This window comes from Drosophila miranda, chromosome 4 (genome assembly GCF_003369915.1).
Source record: "Drosophila miranda strain MSH22 chromosome 4, D.miranda_PacBio2.1, whole genome shotgun sequence".
NCBI classification, from domain to species: Eukaryota; Metazoa; Arthropoda; class Insecta; order Diptera; family Drosophilidae; genus Drosophila; species Drosophila miranda.
The window spans coordinates 13,972,705-13,992,460 of record NC_046677.1 but is presented as its reverse complement, the minus strand read 5'-3'; the positions used below and the strand labels follow the sequence as shown (position 1 = coordinate 13,992,460).

The window sequence follows — 19,756 nt, the reverse complement described above, 5'->3', positions numbered from 1 at the left end:
TCTAATAAAGATCTACTCCAAAATTACAGGGCTTGTGTTGTTTTACCTACGGTCGACTCACACTCCGTAGCCAACCCTCAACATACTATTTGGACGGCCCACATTTTAGCACTAAATCATAAGCGATCCACCACCATGGTTCCACCACTTGTAACAAGTTGGATCATTAGTGAAGCAATTTGACCAGTTTTAATGCCGGCTTATGTCATTCCCTTAATCTTTCCCTGTTCTTTCTTAGTCAATTCAGTACCACGATGAAGTTTTAACTAAAAACGCAATTTTTTGAATATTCTCATTGGTTTAATGCAATAATGGGTGCTTATGTAAGTACTCAATCCTCTTGCCACTTTTACTGAAAAGATTCTAACACTGCGACTCTCAAAACATGAATGCACTACATAAAACGGTTCATGCAAGGAATTATTCCATCTACAAAGAGGAAGTGACAAAGGTGTAAAGTTTCTAGTGAATCTAATAGGAATCGAGAAGTTTATGCGGCTCAATAGATCTGGACTATCTACGTCTTAAAAATCACACCAAGCCTTTTTCTACGATTAATTAAGGATGGTAGGTTTACTAATAATTGCGAAGCCAATATTTCCCCTATCGAACAAAAACGAAACCTGCAAACAGTTTTATTAAACACCGGAAGCTCCAAAAAAAACCCCAGCCATCATAGACCGCACAATAAACCTATGAAATGATTTTAGCTTTCCCTACAAACCACAAAGGCTTATTAAATACAATACATTTACGCGTCTATCTTTTTTAATCCTTATTCGGTATTTGATAATTGGGGTTCCAGCGAAGAAAATGTGCCAGGAATAGCCTCGGGGCTACTACGTGGTTCCGAGTCATAATGCGCTGCGATAAGCTGGCTTAGGACAATATTTACCAAAAGTCATTCGTATGGACGTTAAAAAATTCAAGAATATCTCACATTTGCGGTAGCTAGCCCACTTATCGGGGATATTTACGATCTTTGTATCGGTACTCGTGTGTCGGTTTATCGGCTTATTAATATTAGGACTGTGAAGCGAATCTAATTTGAATTAATAAGAGTATGACGGGTTTATTTTAGAACTTCACCGCAAATTGCTTTCATAATTTTACACTCATTTTATTTTTTTTTCTGGTGTAAATTGATTTTGTAAATTCAAGTACGAGTACAAGTGGAACTAATCAACAGTCGCGATCCTATCGCCACTGCAAATCTGTTAGTGCTACAACATCCACTCAATAGATATATTATACATTATACATTAGATACATTATATAAATAGTATAGGGAGCCTCTGAGTCAGTCAGGCGATACGCATAGCTTAGGTACGTCATCTGAATGGCACAACATCTCATCAAAATGGAATCGATTATAATCTAAACAAAAAAATTTTGACTTAACTTCTGTAGGCGAGCGCATTGCAGAACGAGATGACAGAATTCCTCGTAGCCCTGCTGGCTACGTTGACGGTGAGTCGATATCAACATCTGGACAAATAGATTCAATAGCTATATTTTGGTAAACATTCACTGGTTAGCTCGCGCAAGCCCTGGTGAAGGAGGAGATTCAGGCCAAGGAGTATTTCGAGAATCTGAACAAGGAGCTGGCCAAGCGCACCAACGTGCAAACAGAGGCTGCCTGGGCTTATGCCTCCAACATCAACGATGAGAACGAAAAGAGAAAAATAGAGATATCTGCCGAGTTGGCAAAATTCAGGAAGGAGATGTCGAGCGATTTACAGAAGTTCCGGTGGCGCAGTTACCAGTCGGAGGATATCAAGAGACAGTTCAAGGCCCTGACCGAGCTCGGATATGGCGCCTTGCCCGAGGCTGAATTTGCCGATTTCCTGGAAACTGTATCCGCCATGGCGTCGAACTTTGCCAAAGTAAAGGTCTGCGACTACAAGGACAAGTCGAAATGTGATCTAGCCCTGGAGCCAGAGATAGAAGAGATCATCAGCAAGAGCCGGGACCACGAGGAGCTCAAGTACTACTGGCGCCAGTTCTACGACAAGGCAGGCACGGCCGTGCGTTCCAATTTCGAGCGCTATGTGGAGCTGGTCAATAAGGCTGCCAAACTGAATAGTACGCGGAAACTGGCTGGAGATTACTCAGAAATCATTTTCACACTTGTCCCTTCTCTCAGACTTCACCTCTGGCGCTGAGCTCTGGCTGGATGAGTACGAGGACGACACCTTCGAACAGCAGTTGGATAACATCTTCGCCGAAATCCGCCCGCTCTACGAACAGATCCATGGCTATGTGCGCTACCGCCTGAGGAAGTATTACGGCCACGAGGTGGTCTCTGAGAACGGACCCATTCCCATGCATCTTCTTGGCAACATGTGGGCGCAACAATGGTCTGAGATCGCGGACATTGTTTCTCCCTTCCCCAAGAAGCCACTGGTCGATGTTACCGAAGAAATGGAGAAACAAGGATACACCCCCTTCAAGATGTTCCAAATGGCCGATGACTTTTTCACCTCGATGAACCTGACCAAATTGCCGAAGTAAGATTGAAGATTGCTATTATTATAGGTCGAACCTGGATCTAAATCTATTTGATCTACAATAGGGATTTCTGGGACAAGTCTATCATCGAGAAGCCCACGGATGGTCGCGACTTGATATGCCATGCCAGTGCCTGGAATTTTTACATCAAGGACGATGTGCGCATCAAGCAGTGCACCCGCGTCACCCAGGAACAGCTGTTCACAGTCCACCACGAGGTGGGTCATATTCAGTATGCCCTGCAGTATCAGCACTTGCCCTTCGTGTATCTGGCCGGGGCTAATCCTGGCTTCCATGAAGCCGTTGGGGATGTGCTCTCCCTGTCCGTGTCCACGCCCAAGCATCTGGAGAGGATCGGCCTGTTGTCGAACTATGTTCGCGATGACGAGGCCCGCATCAAACAGCTCTTCTTCACGGCTCTGGAGAAGATCGTGTTCCTGCCGTTTGCTTTCACAATGGACAAGTACCGATGGGCGCTGTTCCGCGGGGAAGTCGAGAAGGCAAACTGGAACTGTGAGTTCTGGAAGCTGCGTGAGCAGTATTCCGGCATCGAGCCTCCGGTTGAGCGCAGCGAGAAGGACTTCGACCCCCCTGCCAAATATCACATGTCTGCCGATACCGACTATGTGAGGTTTGTTGGGTCATCTCTCGATGATGATGAGCTTCAGGTGTGACGTGATTTGGTGGTTTTTCGCAGGTACCTGGTCTCCTTCATCATCCAGTTCCAGTTCTACAAGTCCGCCTGCATTAAGGCTGGTCAATACGATGCCAACAATGCGGAGCTTCCCCTAGACAACTGTGATATCTACGGCAGTGCAGCAGCAGGCGAAGCCTTCCAGTAAGGACTGCTCTAAAATAAGTTAGTTTGTCTGCTAATCCATGGGGTTCCTTTTGTCCACTCCACAGTAACATGCTCTCTCTGGGTGCCTCCAAGCCCTGGCCCGATGCACTGGAGGCCTTCAACGGGGAGCGCATCATGAGTGGCAAGGCCATTGCCGAATACTTCGAACCCCTTCGCGTCTGGCTGGAGGCGGAGAACATCAAGAACAGTGTTCACATCGGCTGGACCGCTTCAGATAGTAAGTTATATACTCCCGATCCACTATTGAACTCTCGAATAATCCATTACTTTTCTCCCCCTTTACTTCAGAGTGTGTGGCCTCTTAATTAGAATACCTTCTGTTCTCACACACTTCATTGCTCAATAAAGTTTATAATTGCCTTACCAGTTTTAAATTATTTATACGAACGAGTTTTTGAGAGCTTCTACATACAAATGTTTGTGTACACTCGTAACACTCTCTGTGTACACGTCGAATGGGTGGGTATGCTTTTTGCGTGAACTCTAATTCTCATTCTGGTACAAGCGTATCTAATACAAGGATGGATTGGCTTCGTTGGTCGAAAACACTTAAGCTAAGTTAGTTTATTCCTCGCGCACATCTCGCCTCAATCAGCAGAATGCTGAGCACTTGGCACACTGGCACAGTATCATACCCGCTCCGTGCTCCACTTGATTATAATTAAAAATTGGCTACTGGGTGCTCAGCCAATAGTCGACTGGGCTTCTGGCCATGGCCTCTGTCGTCGGCCTCCGTTGGTTAGTTGGTATCGAGAGCTGCGCCGGCGCAGAACGTCTGAAAAAGTTTGCAAAGGTTGGATATTGTGCGGGGAATTTAAATGAGCCACGACTGAGTTGCGAAAGTAAATTTGTCCGAGTAGAAAGTGTGGGACTATGGGGAGGTTGTTGGTGGTTTTGGTGAGTACAAGCGCCGTTGAAGTGTTGCCCAAAGGAGATGATTTCAACATGACATCCCTTCCATTCAGATTTTTGTAGGCTTTGTCCTGCCTAGTTCCTCGACTGACTCTACTTTGACTACCTTCCTCGTCGAGGCCAACAAACAACTGGCCGGCATCTATGATCAGGTGGTCTTGGCCCAGTTGCAGAATGAGTTGCGTGGATCCAACGATGTTGTAGCTCTCCTCGAGATGGAAATAGCGGACGAAAAGCTGCTGAACTACCTAAAATCTCTGATGCCTCATCTGGCAAAGTTCAAGCGTTTGAAGTTGGGGATGCCAGCCAGAAGAGGCAGCTGGAGATGATTCCGAGGCTGGGGTACGATGCCTTGGATGGCATGGAGCTCACTCAAGTATATGCGCTCGCCTCCAACATGAGCGACAGCTACCGCAACGTCCTACTTTGCGCTTATAAGCAGCCAGGGAATTGCACTTTGCGGCTAATACCAGAGGTTCAGGCAATAGTCCAGGAGAGCCGTGACCTGGATGAGATCGAGTACTACTGGTTTGAGTGGCGAAAGCAGACTGGACTGGCCACTCGGGATCAGTTTGTGGCCTTCATGGAGTTGTATAAGAAGACCGCCCACCTCAATGGATATCCGCGGCCCGAGGATTATTGGTTCCGATCGCTGGAGATGGGCGGAGCGCAGACCATGTCATTGCTGGATCGGCTGATGGCTGGACTGAGGCCGTTGTTCCTTCAGCTCCACGCTCATGTTAGGGGTTCCTTGAGAAAGATGCACGGAGAACGGTTGGTGCCCCGGGGCAGACCGTATCCACAGCATCTGGCCGAGGTCTTCATAGGAAACGCCTTTAGACGGGTTCGTGCCGAGTGGTATGTGGACTTACCATCGCCCTGGCGGGGCTGGCAAATATCACCCAAGACCTCCATCGTCGCGGGTTGAGCACTACGCAGAGAGTGTTCTGGAATGTGGCCGAGTACTTTAGGGGACTTGGTCTGCCATTGCTGGAAAGGTAATTCCGATAAAACAGATATTCTCCAGCAAGGAATTTTCAAAGTGATCTCTTCCAGCTCCCTTTGGACAAATGCTCAGGTCGTGGCTGCAGATGATGACGACCGCTGCTGGCATAAGGTCTGGCGGTATTACACCCTTCCCATAACCAACTTCAGCTACTGTCCCCTCAATGACGAGGAGCGTTTCCTCAATATGTTTGAGGCCCAGAGTGATCTTTATTACAACCGAGCTGCCTCCGGCCAGCCAACCCTGTTGCGCGATGAACCCTTTCCCAGCTTCGGCGATGCCATTGGCAAGTGCTTCTCCCTGGCGGCCACCTCTCCACGCTACCTTCAGAAGTTGGGCTTGCTGCAGGAGGGAAAGTGGCTCGAGTTGCCCGCTCGACTGAACCGTTTGTATGTGCACGGTCTGCGCGTGGTCTTCCTGCTGCCCGTCTTCTATGTCCTCGATCGCTATCGTGTGGAGGTCCTAAGTGGACACATCCGAGCGGACGACAACGAGGCATACTGGCGACTGACTGAACATTACACGGGAGCGGCAGCCCCTCGGAAACGCAGTAACGAACAGTTTGACGTCCCAGCCAAGTTGCTTATGGAGGTGGATGACCAGTATGCCAGGTTGAAAGCCTGTGTGGAGAATCACCTAGCAAAAGTCTTGATCAATTATCCCTTTCAGCAACATCCTGAGCACCGTTCTACGGTTTCAGCTGCTCAAGCATTACTGCACAACGACGCTTCAGTTCAGAAAGGATAACCCTAGGAAAGCTTTGGATCTCTGCGATCTTTCCGACCAGCGTCAGATCGGTGCCAGTCTACAGCGTGCCATGGCATTAGGCTCATCCGTGCCCTACAGCGACGTCCTGCAGGAGCTGGTGGGTGAGCCGGAGATCAATATTGATGGGTTGTTGGCCTACTTCAAGCCCCTACACGATTGGTTGGTGCAGCAGAATCAGCTACAAAATCTGGATGTGGGCTGGCATAGAATACATAGTATCGGGTCAAGTTGGTATTAGATAAGATAATGAATCTATTAAAAGAATCTATTAAAAGAATCTATTACAAAAATCAGAGTGAAACCATCGAAAATTGGGGCGTTGACTGTCAAGAGTAATGTGTTGTTGAGCCTTTGTATACGCATATCTCGGGAAAATGTTTCACTTTGGGGAAATAGGTCCTTCCCCATACTATTCTGGGGCTAGACGGTAATAGGGAAATATAGTGTATATCCGTATTTTGGTGCCCTTCTCGTACCCGGAAGTAGGGAACAGGATATTTTTCACCTATTATTGAATCTTTTCCGTTTACAACGCTTCTGTTTAACAGCATTTTTATTTTTCGATGAAGATTATGAATGGTTGGGAATTTCCAACTCAGCCTGTAAGTATGCCTTTTATTGTACAGTAGAATTCATGTCAAATTCATGTGGAATTGTAATTTAAGAAAAATACCTTTTGAGACAATATAATCGTTGGAAACGAGGAATCCTAGAATTATCCCAAAATAATTTAAGTTTAAGGATTCGGGAACATGACTACAGACGATGGGCAAGATGTGTTCGAAGATAGAGGCATAGATGCCGAATTATTAGTTGCATACAATTCAACATCAAATTAAAATGCTAAAGAAATCGAAAACTTTGTGAAGGATTCGTCAAAGTTATCATCTTTGAATCGTGCCTTCCGTCATCGAAATACGCTTAAAGTTTCAGTACTTAAACGCACCTTGCTCTCTGATTTTAAAATCAACTTATTACTCAAAATAAAAATGGAATATCAAATAAATGAATGAATACAAAATTCAAAATTGAGTGTCGTGTTGCGGTACCCCAAAAACATGTTTACCGACGGTGTCTTCTCGTGCGAGTTCGAGGTATATGGTAAGGTCCAAGGCGTCTATTTCCGGCATCATGCCATGATCAAGGCCAAGACCATGGGACTTCGGGGCTGGTGCATGAACACGGCAAAAGGCACTGTCAGGGGCTACATGGAGGGGCGGCTTCCCGAGATCGACGTGATGAAAGAGTGGCTGAAAAACACGGGCAGTCCCGAGTCGAATGTCGAGAGGGTGAAGTTCAGTAGGCCACGTGAGAAGGAAGGATATGGCTTTCCCAATTTCCACGTCAGAGCCGATGGCTATTTAGAGACTCCAGTTCCAGAAAAAAAGAAAAGAGTCCGACTATATTGAGTCAACCCCAAAACCAAAAGAATATTATCATTGAAGAGCATCTCGAATGGAAGATGTCTGGGCCTGGGATCTCATCAGCTCGATCTGGACTTACCCGGTAAATATTTGCAATGATGATAAACTCGTACATAGAGCCTCCCATTGTCTTATAAAGATACCGGAAAGAGTCTAAAACAAAGGCACAACACAGGCGTGGAACTATAATTAAAATGCACTTGATTATGATGACTCTCAGAGGCTCTTCACTCGACAGCCACTCATTAGAACCGAACAAATAACTATAGTTAAGAAATAAAAATAAAAATAAAGATTAACTGCAGTACGTGCTTGGAGTGCGTCACTCTAAGCGCTCTTCGCTTTGCCGGGCATTGGGTATTGAGTTACACTAATTATTCATTCGTGTAAATTAATTATTTACGGACAGTTGACAGCCAATACTACAATATTTTCCCACGGTTCGACTAGTCCAGAACTTCTGTAAGATCTGGTATGGACGGGAGTTGAGAGAGCCATGCCTGACCTTGACTCTCAATTAGCTTTTTCCCCCCAAAAAAATGGTGCCTTTATTTCAGGTAAGAATATATCACTGAGCAGCCAACCACATCATAAATCTGGCTAATATTTATGAGCTCATATCCGAGACAGATAGACTTTGCAGATCCCAATCTAATTACAGACTGAATCACATATGTGGGTACATATGTATATTTGTATATGTGTATAGTATATATAGGTACATTCATAGCATGCATTCGCATCTGGACGCCACTGGGATAGCAATCAAGCAACCAAGCAATCAATCAGCATGCCAACTCATTCACTGTACTCGGGTGGCCAGTCACCAAGCACCAGCTATCACCTCTACGGATTGCTCTCTCCTTGTACATACTCATGTATCTGTAAGTTTTCTGTGAGTCAGAACTTTGATCACTAGATCACTGGGTCAGGCCCGACTGAAAATATTCCACATTCCAAAAACAAGGGTGGTAGTTGTTAACAAGCAAACTATATGAATAAACTAGAAATGAAAGCCCGAAGCTTAAACTTCTTCAACACAATATGTTTCCTTATTACGCAACTATGATACGTTCAGGATTCAGACCCTGTGTTTTGGGTAGGGTCTTATTTGGAGTTTAATTGATATTTTGTGTCGCCCTGTTGCTAATCGAAGGCTAAACAGATGCCATCATCCCAAACATTTTCCACATTTCGCTGGGTCAAGAGCGACAATCAAGAAATTCCACAAATGCGGGTGGCGGCGCTGCCTTGTGGAACGCATGCGCAACAGCAGCGCCAGCCGCGGCGAATAGCCGATCAGCAACAAATTTGCCTCGCTCTACGGGTCACTGATTTGCATTCAGGTGCTTTAGGCCGGCCACAGCAAATAGGGGGAAGATTAGTGTTAAATTGGATGGGGGTGGCGGAGACTGTTGCTCAATGAGGGTCTGAGCTATCGTTAGCTTACTTAGCACAGATAACCAGCGACTCACGTTGAGTGACTTCTAGTTGTCCCCACCGACAGAAACAGAAACAGAAACAGCAACAAAAACAGAAACTCACTCAATCGTTATGTACTTTCTCACAGTCGCTGGGGCTTGGCTTGGGGCTACAAGTACGAGTACCAGTACGAGTATTATGCGGTTAAGCTTTTCGACTGATAAGTGCCCTCACCCTCCCTTATAATTGCCAACATGCATGCACAACACAGATACACACGCATACAGGTGCATCATTGTTGTTCACAAGCTTATGGATGATTTGATTGTACGAGTAGTTGTTGCTGCAGCAGAGAGACGGCGACAGAAGCAACATCGCCGGGGACCGAGTCCCAGTGCTAATTGCGATTATCTCACACGAAAATATATAGAAACATCTGACGACAGCGCCGGCAGCGACGCTGGCTGCAGCTGGGACTGCGCTCAAATTTGAATTCATTTTCGAGTTGGAAAAAAGTAACAAAGTAATTTCGAATAATATTCTTACCGTCTAGTCAGTAGAGTTTTAGACGCGATCGTTCCCTGACGTTACGTGGGCGGTACGAAAAAACATTCCCGGATAAATCGGACGAGATATTGTGCTCTGTCAAAGGGAGAGAAAAAAGCGTCTCAAAGAGTGAAAGCTATTGTGTCTCACAGATCACTTTTTCGATCAGTAAAGTTCTTTGACATTTACAGGCATGGTCTAAGAAAATCTTGTGATTGCAATTAAAATACTTAATTGCTTGTGAAAGATTTAATAAGTGAGCTGTCAGTCCCGAACTTGGCAGTGTGAAATATAGATTTTAAGATAAGCATAATGCACGGTGTTTTGCCCACATGCTCTTTTTGGCTTTGCCTTTGTCTTGGCCTAGCCTGGGCCAGTCCACAGCTTAATCTGCCGACCCCACAGCCGGAGATCTCCTACAATGGCTACACCCCCAATGTGGCTACGACGCCCGCCCAGTTGAGGGCGGATCGTAATCGCGACCAACGCTACGGGCCGCCCTATGCGGACGATGTCGGCGGGGGAGCCGCGGATGACGGATCCGATGACTTTAGGGTGTGTTTTTACTTTCAGGCTAGGCTTTCCCTTGGCTCATTGGTATGCCCATTAACCCGGTGATCTCTCGCTTGCAGTACGGCCAGACCTATGACGAACGCATGAGGCTAGGCTACGCCTATCCCTCGCCGCGTGTGAACTTCAGCGAGCACCCTGAGTCACCCTTCAGCGCGGATGCCAATCAGTATGCCAACCACAACTACGGACCGATCTCCAGCACCACCGATCGCAACTCTGGAATTGATCCCAACGCCAACGGCCGATACTCGGATGTCCCCTACTCCACTCCAGACAACAGGAACTACAACCCCAACGACCAGTACAACTATAATAACAATCCCAATGTGGATTTTGTGGGGGTGAACAACCGGAATCGCTTCGAGAACCCCTTCCTGTCCAACCAGGACCGCTTCAACCTCAATCAGGGGTACCTGGAGCGGCAGCGCTACCAACAGGACCGTCGCTACCAGCAGGAGCTGGAGAAGCTGCGCACTCTGTTGGTGGAATCCGATCAGAAGGGCTCCCTGGAGTGCACGGCCAACGTGGCGGCCCAGTGGAATTTCGAGACAAACGTAAACGATTTTACACAGACGGAAGCGGTGAGTAGTCTCGGGTAAACCTCGAACAAGTACAGCTCGTACTCTAACTCTTACTCGTACTCTTACTCGTACTCGTAATTGTGGTTGAACGGCACGCGATCTTCGTGGTGGTGGTGCACCTTTTTCCCATGTGCCTAAGGCTGGCTAGCTTGTGTTCGCAGTTTTCGTACATACCACAGACACACACAGAAAAGTAAAAAAAGTCGCGTTCTGAAGGTCGAGTTGCCTTGTCAGATTCCCAGGCAGACATGCCAATGTCAAAGAGTTCTCATACTACAGTATGAGAGTTTTTGCAATCGTGAAAAGTTGTACGAGTATGTACTAATCGGTGCTGGAGGTAGACATATGAGCGGCCCTAATGTTTTACTTGAGTGAAGACCAAGTTACGAAAGTCCTTCAACTAAAATGTAACCTCTTCTCATTCTCACCCCCCAGCTTAATGCTCAACAACGCTATGTGGAGTTCCAGCGAATCACGGCGGAACAGTCGAAGCGCATTAACAAGGACCTCATCTTTGATCGCCGCCTCTACAGACAACTGATGTTGCAGTCTGAAGTGGGGCCCAACGCTCTGCCCTTGGACGTTCTAGACAGGGTGAGAGCTCCGTGCATTTAGCCAATGATCCCATATTTTTAAAGCTCTTGTTCCTATAGTACAATCGCCTGTTGAATGAAATGCTTTTCCTGTACAACAGCGCCAGTGTTTGCGCCTACCAGCAGCCATTCCAGTGCGACCTGCACTACATACCACACCTCAAGGACATCATGGCCAAGAGTAGGGATTGGGATGAGCTACAGCACACGTGGGTGGAGTATCACCGAAAAGCCGGACGTGGAATGCGCGACAGCTACGAGCAACTCATTGACGTAATGCAGGAGGTGGCCTATGTGAACAGTGAGTTCGAAATGCACACCTTCCTAGTCGGTCTCACAGCTCTGCTCTTGTAGATGTGACCAATGGCGGCGAGTACTGGTACCTGGCTTACGAGTCGGGCAACTTTCGCCAGGATATGGACATTGTGTGGGAGCAAATCCGTCCGCTGTATGAGGCTCTGCACGCCTATGTGCGAAGGAAGCTCAGGGATTACTATGGACCGGACCGCATTAACCGCATAGCCCCCATTCCTTCTCACATTCTGGGCAACATGTTCGGCCAGTCGTGGTCGAATGTCCTCGACATACTCATTCCGTATCCAGGTCGCAAGTTGATTGATGTCACACCCCGCATGGTTGAGCAGGGATACACTCCGCAGCTGATGTTCCAGCTGGCCGAGGAGTTCTTCACCTCCATCAACATGTCTGCCGTCGGACCGGAGTTCTATCGGAACTCGGTATTGGAGCAGCCCCTGGACAGGAGGGTGCTCTGCGAACCCTCGGCTTGGGACTTCTGCAATCGTCACGATTTTCGTGTCAAAATCTGCACCGACATCAATCAGCGGAGTCTGATCAGCGTGCACCACGAGATGGCTCACATTCAGTACTTCCTTCAATACCGTCATCTGCCCAAGGTCTTCCGGAATGGTGCCAATCCGGCCTTCCATCAAGCTGTGGGCGATGCCATCGGGCTGGCCGTGTCCACTCCAAAGCATTTGCAGACATTGGGCCTACTTCAACGATCATTGGATGAGTCCAGCTATGACATTAACTACCTCTTTACTATGGCCATTGACAAGGTACGAGTGATTCGAAAGACAGATTCTTTGAGCTCCAATATGATAACGAAACTATCTCCCAGGTGGCCTTTCTGCCCTTTGCCTTGTCTTTGGATAACTGGCGCTACGACGTCTTCAGCGGAAATGCGAACAAGCGAACGATGAACTGCCATTACTGGAATATGAGGTGAGTGTGGAGCAGTTTGGAAAGTATCCCACGTTTATATGCATTTTCCCTACCCTTAGGGAAAAGTATTCTGGTATCAAGCCGCCTGTCCTGCGGTCTGAGAAGGACTTCGATTTGGGTGCCAAGTACCATATACCGGCAAATATTCCGTACATCAAGTAAGTGCTGAAAGTTCTTAGGATTTCTTTAACCAATCCTTGGATTGCATAATTATTGGCAAGCATTTCTCTAAGTTAATTATTTGCCACATAACCAGGCAATTAAGGCCCGACTATGGCATGTTATTAATTTTGCTATTTCTGATTACAATTCACACACGATTTCAAACATTTTCCGTCAAATTGCCGGCGATTACGCGCTGCGAACTGGCCGTGGAGTTGGCCCACTAACATCACATAATGACCAGCACATACTCATACAAAAAACTCGTGTGTGTGGCTTGGTGGAAAATGAAATTAAAATGAAACTGAAACTGAAACTAAAGCTGAAGCTGAAAACTCACATGTCTGCAATGTTTCCCGCATTCACTTTCCACTTGGCTGCTGCCGCCGACCCAAGCGGGACTCAACCGGGTTTCGGCTGGCCGTCATTTGAATAGGCCGAGACGAAAACTGTTGCGAAAATCTAGACAACACACGATATGTCCATCCACTGTGCAGGCTTTGGTGCCGAAGGCCGGGTGCCTAACTCCAGCCGCTGACCCATTCAATTATAAATGTCTCGAATTTGCCTTTGTCGCGTCAATGCAATTTGCACATTGCGATGTCAATGGCTGGCTTATTTTGGACTGAATATACCGAAAAAACTACTCCGAAGGCTAGATAGAAAAACATGCAGCTGAGACTAGTGGCATGCAATTCCATTAATATTCCGCCTCTTGGTCTCTCGTAATGCTAAATAGTTTTAAAATAGTTCAGTCTGGACTCCAATTTGATTTAAATTGAATTCTGCGGCTTGGCACCTCTTTCAAGGCGACTAACAAATACCCATAGTACAGTTTGTCGTTTAATCTAAGGAATTATTAAAGTGGCATTTTAATAAGGCTCAGCATTTGGTTGAATAAATAATAGCTTCGTAGTTTTCCAAGTACCCTGACAGGCTTCTGTTTTGTTAGGACGCTGATATTGGCCAAATATTATCATGGCTTTGGTTCAGAACTCATGCAGAACTCATGGCATTCAGAACTACGGGATAAATGTGTACTCTATTGAAAGTGAAGTTTAATTAACTGCGAGTCCGATTCTCCTCCAGAGCCATTAGCCAGATTTTTATTGCAGCCATTCTTTTGGCATTAGCCGCACGCTTCTGTGGAATAGGGGAGGCTGGGACGGAGGATTACAGCACCAGTTCAGGCTCTGTGTTGGCGATTATTTATTGCATAATCAATAAACTGCAAGCGCTACAGTTACATAAACAAAGGCTACCAGAAACAACTGGCCGCCGAGAGAGCTCGCCTCAATATGGTAATAAAACGGAGCTGCGGCACAGCTCTCGACGCGATGGTTTTTGTTTTCCTTTTGCATTGGTCTCCAGCTGGTCGACGCGGCTCTAATGCTCAAATATCGGTTAGCAGCACATGTCCTACAAACCGACTGAGGAAAAACGTGATAAATCCATGTCCCACTTTATTTAACCCACTCTGCAAATTGCAGCGGCTTCAATGAAGCCGAAAATGCAAATTGAAACCCAATCTTTGTGGTCGATGCAACAACCCGGGTCGGCCACAGGCAGCGAAACCGCACTAAAAAGCGCATACGTACATACTCGTTGTATACTATATACATATACGAGTAATCGTGCATAAAAGCCCGAGCAAAAGCAAAACAGCGCACTGCTGGTGCTAATAAAAAGTAATGCCCACACCGCACAGTAAACGCTAGGAAGTGGACGCCAGTGCAGCCGGAGACGTAGTCGGACCCAATGCCGGCTAACTCTGGGCATTGGCTGTGGCTGTGGCAGGGGCTGCGGTTGCGGCATGAAGAGCGAAATGATACGAACGAGTATAGTGTGGAAAATGTAATAAACATGTTGAACTGTCTCCGCTGCCTCCTTCACTACTCCTGCCTCCTGGCCGGCTGTCTGTCGGTGGGCGAGACACTTTGAATATGCAATTATGGATGCAAGGCGATGTTTACCTCATTTGAAAATTAGATAAGACATTTATGGGCAATGAACGGGTGAACGACTTGATTTTGGGTCTTCGTCTGCCATGCTTGGTTGCTTGGTTGCTTGTGAGGGGAGTGCAGTAGACTGTCTGGGAGTGTGTGGGGTTAGAAAGTGAATCCATTCTCCCTACCCAAACAACTGGAGAATGTAGCCATGCATTGTACTTTTATGAACAGGCTGTGGGTGAACAGTGTCTGGAAACTCAGTGGAAAATATTTCACTTAAATTTTACTAGTAATCATGCCCCAAGGGGAAAAATTTAATAATTTACTTAGTTTGATTTATCCACTGCAATTAAAATATTACGCGGATCCTAATCTTATTTAGAGTGTATTTTGGTCTATTTGTTGTTTAAAAATTCACTATATTGCTCGCAGTGTGTTATTTTAAGTCGATTGTTTGAAGCTAGGGTTCTGCGATGCTGAGAGTGCAGTTGCTTTTGAGAGATGGGCCACACCACTTTTAGGTAGATGAATTTGCTGTTTGACGTTTCGATATGGAAATAGATTCTACTGAAAACCCGACATATATAAATAATGTATAATAAACCATTCAATGAAACCTTCTTTGCCTTTTGTTGTCGAATTTCCTGCAAATTTTTGTATCCAAATAAATTGATCAATCCGAATATCACATATCACAAAGAAAAAAAAACTTCTTTTGAAATTGAATGTCAATTAATGATTGAAAACTGTAATATAATTTTGCGAATTTATTACAATTCTAAAAAGAAGGCTTACTCTTCTCTCTAGTCTTCATTGTAGAACCTGCCCTGTATTATTTTTTGGTTTCACTGGGATAAGAGTTAGTTTGCTGGTTTGCTAAAGGATTGATTAAACAAAAAAGAATGTTTTCGTTTTGATCACTTGGTTTTGTCGTTTTATTGTGTAATGTTCATCAGCTTCATTTAGTATGAGAATTTTTTGTTTTTACAGAGACAAAAATATTTGGTAAATTAAGTACTTTTTATAAATCCGTTTCGTCTGCTTTTCACTACAAGCAAAATTACATATATGTATGTGTGTATAGATGTAGAAGTATTACAAACTAGGGAGCGAAAATATTAAAACACTAATACAATACGTTCGTTAAAAACTGACTTAAATAGGCGCTTGCTGGACGCAGGCGACTGCGCTCCCCTCGACGTCTCCTTATCGAACTACAAACTTAACGCTAGCAGAAGTCTTATCACACGCTTACAACGCTGGGACGCTGCACACAACTGAATGATCGCTGATGATCGCTGGGAACCGGGTGCACGAGTCGTGGGACCAGAGCAGAGCAGAAGAAGGAGGAGCCGCGGCTGGAGGACAAAACAGCAGCAGCAACCACATCAAGATGCACCCAGGTGGACAGTCCGATCCAAGAATCCACAGCACCAGTACAACATCCATTGGATCCTAGAGAGAGATCTCCCAACGAGATCCAAGTGTCTGTGTCTGTCTGACCGTGTCTTGGGAGGGAAAGGGGTTCTAGTTGTTCTTGGTTTCGATTTCGATTTCGATTTCGTTCTCGTTGTGTGGGTTGTGCGGCCCAAATGTGTCGCTTAGAAGTCTATAACTAAAGTTCATTTAACAATTCTCTCGTACATTTCTCACGGGTATTTTCGTCAACGTTTTATGGTTTGCTTTGTTGGTTTCTGTGTGGTATGTTGTATGTTTATGTTTAAGTTTATGGCTTAGAGCTAGAAGAGAGTTCGGTCTGTAAAACTAAGTTCGTCTGTTTCTCGTCTAATTTTCTCTGAATCTCAATCATCGTTTATCACGTTCTGCATAGCAAGTATTAATCAGTTGATCAGGGGAATGGAGTGGAACGGGAATGATATGGAATGGAGTGGATGGTAGGGTAGTGTTTCGTATCTTTTGGAAAGGGACTTGGAATGTCGGTTCGAAGTTCGGAAGTTTGGATAATTACGACTGCTATTCCATTCATTACCGGTGCGCTTGCGCTTTTCAATGCTGCAAAAGAGAGATAGAGATAGAAAGAAAGAGTTCATTTCACCAATTTAGTAACCGTGATATGAATGATAGTCATGATAAGAAAAATCATGCTCCACCTCGGGCTCATGTTCCTCGATGGGATGTGAGTGCGATGAATGGTGATAGATGGGGGCGTGGTGGTGGTCCTCCTCGATGTGCTTGTGGATGAACTCGGGCTCCTTGTAGCTGATGTGCTTCTCATGGTACTCGGGCACGTGCTTCTCGATATGGACATGGACGGGCTTCTCCACGGGAATTTTCACCGGGTACGGAACCTGTTTCTCGTGCTTGACTGGCACCTCCTTGATCACTGGGTAGGGGGCGGGGACATGAACCTTGACCTCATAGGGCACAGGCTTCTCGACATGCACTGGCACCGGACGATCATAGGGGACATGGACAGGAACTGGCACCTTCTTGATAACTGGCACGGCCACTGGCTTGTCCACGTAGTGGGGGACTGGCTTGTCAATATAGTGGGGCACGGGCTTGTCAACTGGGACCTTCACGGGGTAGTGGACAACCTTCTCGACAGGATAGGGTTTGTCGACGTGCACGTGCTTCTCCACATTGTAGTGCACAATCTTCTCAACAGGATACGGTGCTGGGACATGGACCTTAACCGGCACGTGAACCTTCTTCTCGACTGGGTAAGGGGCTGGCACGTGAACCTACAAGGATATCGTTCGCTTAGGGGCATCGCTTGATGGGTGGATTATCAGTTTAGTTTACCTTTACTGGGACTGGGCGATCGTACGGCACATGGACGGCGTAAGGAACCTTTTTCTCAACTGGATATGGCGCTGCAACTTCATAAGGTACCTTCACGATCTCCTTGACTTCGTAGGGGATGTGCTTGATCACTGGATAGGGCTTTGGAACCTTGACCTTAACGGGCACGTGGATGTGCTTCTCCACGGGGACATGCACGATCTTCTCAATGGGCACGGGCACCGGCACCTTCTTGATCACCGTCAGTGTCTTCTCCTCGTGGATGGGAAAGTGTGGCACATGATGGTGATGGTGATGGTAATCCTCGTAGTGATGCAGGCCGCGCTTGGACTTTGTAGTGTCTTCGCTGGCAGCAGCCTCGGCCGGCTTGGCCTCGGGCTCAGCCTTCTTCTCGTCGGCAGCGGAGCTCTTCTCGCCCTCAGCGTTGGCGTAGCAGGTGGCCAATAGAAGGACCAAAGCCAGCGTTGTCGCTGTGCACTGTAGGATTAAGGAGTACCATTAAAGAATAAGCCTCAACTAGGTTGCTTTTTTTTTGAAAATAGCACTGATCGTTAATGCGTATGGAAAAGTTCGATCAAGGAGTGATCTTCGATCATAGATTGGCTTGAATCACTTCCTTAGTTGTTCACTGATTTAGTTGTACGAAAACAGTCTTGTCATTGTTTGTTCTTTGTCACTGATCCATTTTGTTGGTTTTTTCTCTATTTTGAGTCCTTTCTAGCACTTTTTCACAGTACACTTTGATCCTCGTATCGAATACATACCATTAACTTCATGTTGCCAAGGTTTATCCTTCGATGGTGGGAATGGAAATCCGTATTCCCTGATTGGGTGGCACGCGACTTGCCACGAACGTCGTAGGGGGCGATTTAGAAGGCGAGAACTGATCCCGTCAGTCGCACGATCAATTTGGAACAGTATCGAGGAGGATCTATCTTATATTGGTTTCGACTCTACACGCTCCGAACCACTTTGAACTGTTGAACGGTTAACGGTTTAATGATGCCAACTGCAGCGCCTGCGCTCACTTTTATAGTTGAATCCGGAGCCAGCGAGTGAATGAATGCACGAAGCGAATGCGCGACTACCAAGCCGAAGAGTAGACAACGGCAGACAACAACCACAGCCACAGCCACAGCGACAGGTACAACAAACACATCAGCCGCTGCGAGCAGCAGTAATAATAATCGCAATAGCCCAAAACACATGCGGTGCGGCGAATGGTGAATGGTGGTTAGTTGTGGCTGTGTGGTTGTCTGCCTCTGCCTCTTCCTCTGCTTTTGGTGGTCCGCTCGGCTCGTTGGATCTTGGAGGCGCGAAGTCGACGCAGCCAAGCGGCAAATGCAGCGCCAGCTCCGGCTTAAGAAAATCAAAAATAAGATTGCAATATCAGGTGGCGACCGAGGATCGGGGAGAGGGGTCTTTGATGAGGCAGTGGTACGAGTAGACGAGGGTCTATAGATGCGTGCCATTTTGCTGTTTAATTCGACTACCGTCAGCAGCCGTTTCTTCTCGGTGGTTGTGCTGCTGCTGTTGTTGCTGGAAGTCAATGCACGTAAAAAGCTTGAGAAACCACAAAGCACCAGCAACCGGCACCTCAATTTCTTGTTGGTAATTGAATAATACCCAAGTGGATCTGCCGTCGTCGAGCCACATTCAAGTCGCCTTTGGGTGATGAGGCTTTGTTTCAATGTTGTTTTTATGTTAATCGGAGATGATTATGTGCTTGTTACTGATGGTCTTATACGGCTTTTCACTGACTGGAGATGGTTCTTTGACTATCCGACGAAAAGTGTTTGCAATGCCTCGATCAGCGTGTGGCATGATTCACTAATTGTACTTCCTTTTAAAAAGCAGTACTCATTTTCATTATCAATTTTGTAAATTTTTTATATCCATTGGATTTGTCAAATTGTCCAAAGGGATTGGCATTCGATGGTGGAATCTATTTTTCCAATATATTAATATCTTTAATTATTTTTATCAGGAAGCTGGACACAAACCAACATTAAACGAATTTCTAATTCAATAATCAATGGAATACAAAAATATATTATTACAATTGATACTCGTATTCCAATTCGAATTGTTTCCTTTCCCTTAACCATTCTGTTAAATATTTTTCCAAATTGAATGCTTCACTAATCCTTGTGAGTCTTTAAGCTCTTTTATTCCGCTTCCTTCTCTTTTGTTGCCCCTTTCTTTCTGGTAGTGGAGGCAGACTTTCCCCTTCCTCGAATATCCACTGACAAGCCTCTGACTGCCTCTTTGCGTCCTTTTACTTTTTTGGTCCCGCCCAGTGCCTACCCCCGCTCACTTGACCAGGACTGGCACGAGCCCGGCCCGATATTCCCGGGCCAGTTTCCGCAGGTGAAGGTAAGGGAGGGAAGCTAGTCGCGAGGGGAGTGTGTCAGTCGGTCATTTGGTTGTGTCATT

General features: G+C 46.2%; 4 protein-coding genes and 1 pseudogene across 5 annotated transcripts in view; 4 read left to right on the top strand and 1 right to left on the bottom strand.

The window, feature by feature from the left end:
• Positions 1 to 1,235: 1,235 nt before the first annotated feature.
• On the top strand, positions 1,236 to 3,754 carry LOC108163597 (angiotensin-converting enzyme-like). Its single transcript, XM_033393874.1, has 8 exons — positions 1,236 to 1,326; positions 1,411 to 1,470; positions 1,539 to 2,085; positions 2,147 to 2,510; positions 2,576 to 3,142; positions 3,209 to 3,349; positions 3,418 to 3,590; positions 3,662 to 3,754. The coding sequence occupies exons 2-8, from the start codon at positions 1,432 to 1,434 to the stop codon at positions 3,676 to 3,678; spliced, it is 1,848 nt and encodes a 615-aa protein (XP_033249765.1). The 5' UTR covers positions 1,236 to 1,326; positions 1,411 to 1,431; the 3' UTR covers positions 3,679 to 3,754.
• A 152-nt stretch (positions 3,755 to 3,906) lies between these two features.
• Positions 3,907 to 6,297, top strand: LOC108161129 (annotated as a pseudogene).
• A 690-nt stretch (positions 6,298 to 6,987) lies between these two features.
• On the top strand, positions 6,988 to 7,814 carry LOC108161551 (acylphosphatase-1). The gene is made up of 2 exons (XM_017295833.2): positions 6,988 to 7,565; positions 7,623 to 7,814. The coding sequence occupies exon 1, from the start codon at positions 7,118 to 7,120 to the stop codon at positions 7,466 to 7,468; it is 351 nt and encodes a 116-aa protein (XP_017151322.2). The 5' UTR covers positions 6,988 to 7,117; the 3' UTR covers positions 7,469 to 7,565; positions 7,623 to 7,814.
• A 1,644-nt stretch (positions 7,815 to 9,458) lies between these two features.
• LOC108163743 (angiotensin-converting enzyme) overlaps positions 9,459 to 19,756 on the top strand; it is a 43,095-nt gene continuing 32,797 nt past the window's right edge. The window contains exons 1-7 of the mRNA XM_017299210.2: positions 9,459 to 10,006; positions 10,084 to 10,605; positions 11,041 to 11,199; positions 11,259 to 11,499; positions 11,553 to 12,277; positions 12,340 to 12,443; positions 12,503 to 12,601. Of these exons, the coding sequence (XP_017154699.1) occupies positions 9,764 to 10,006; positions 10,084 to 10,605; positions 11,041 to 11,199; positions 11,259 to 11,499; positions 11,553 to 12,277; positions 12,340 to 12,443; positions 12,503 to 12,601 (2,093 nt within the window). The 5' untranslated portion in view covers positions 9,459 to 9,763. The remainder of the gene's footprint in view (positions 10,007 to 10,083; positions 10,606 to 11,040; positions 11,200 to 11,258; positions 11,500 to 11,552; positions 12,278 to 12,339; positions 12,444 to 12,502; positions 12,602 to 19,756) is intronic.
• Positions 15,455 to 18,331, bottom strand: LOC108163744 (MAGE-like protein 2). Of its 2 annotated transcripts, XM_017299212.2 has the most exons (4): positions 18,085 to 18,330; positions 17,321 to 17,797; positions 16,666 to 17,259; positions 15,456 to 16,567 (listed from the first exon to the last, which is right to left on the bottom strand). In XM_017299212.2, the coding sequence occupies exons 1-4, from the start codon at positions 18,094 to 18,096 to the stop codon at positions 16,562 to 16,564; spliced, it is 1,089 nt and encodes a 362-aa protein (XP_017154701.2). In that variant the 5' UTR covers positions 18,097 to 18,330; the 3' UTR covers positions 15,456 to 16,561. The 2 variants fall into 2 exon arrangements, with proteins under 2 accessions (XP_017154700.2, XP_017154701.2); XM_017299211.2 differs by having other exon boundaries at positions 15,455 to 17,259; positions 18,085 to 18,331.

Excerpts from the sequence above, each read along its gene's own strand:
- LOC108163744 (XM_017299211.2), bottom strand. Across the intron at positions 17,260-17,320 it reads ATCGCCCAGTCCCAGTAAAG|GTTCACGTGCCAGCCCCTTA; the intron begins GTAAACTAAACT and ends ATATCCTTGTAG.
- LOC108163597 (XM_033393874.1), top strand. The coding sequence starts at position 1,432 with ATGACAGAATTCCTCGTAGCCCTGCTGGCTACGTTGACG. Across the intron at positions 3,143-3,208 it reads GCCGATACCGACTATGTGAG|GTACCTGGTCTCCTTCATCA; the intron begins GTTTGTTGGGTC and ends GGTTTTTCGCAG. Across the intron at positions 3,350-3,417 it reads GCAGCAGGCGAAGCCTTCCA|TAACATGCTCTCTCTGGGTG; the intron begins GTAAGGACTGCT and ends TCCACTCCACAG.
- LOC108161551 (XM_017295833.2), top strand. The coding sequence starts at position 7,118 with ATGTTTACCGACGGTGTCTTCTCGTGCGAGTTCGAGGTATATGGTAAG.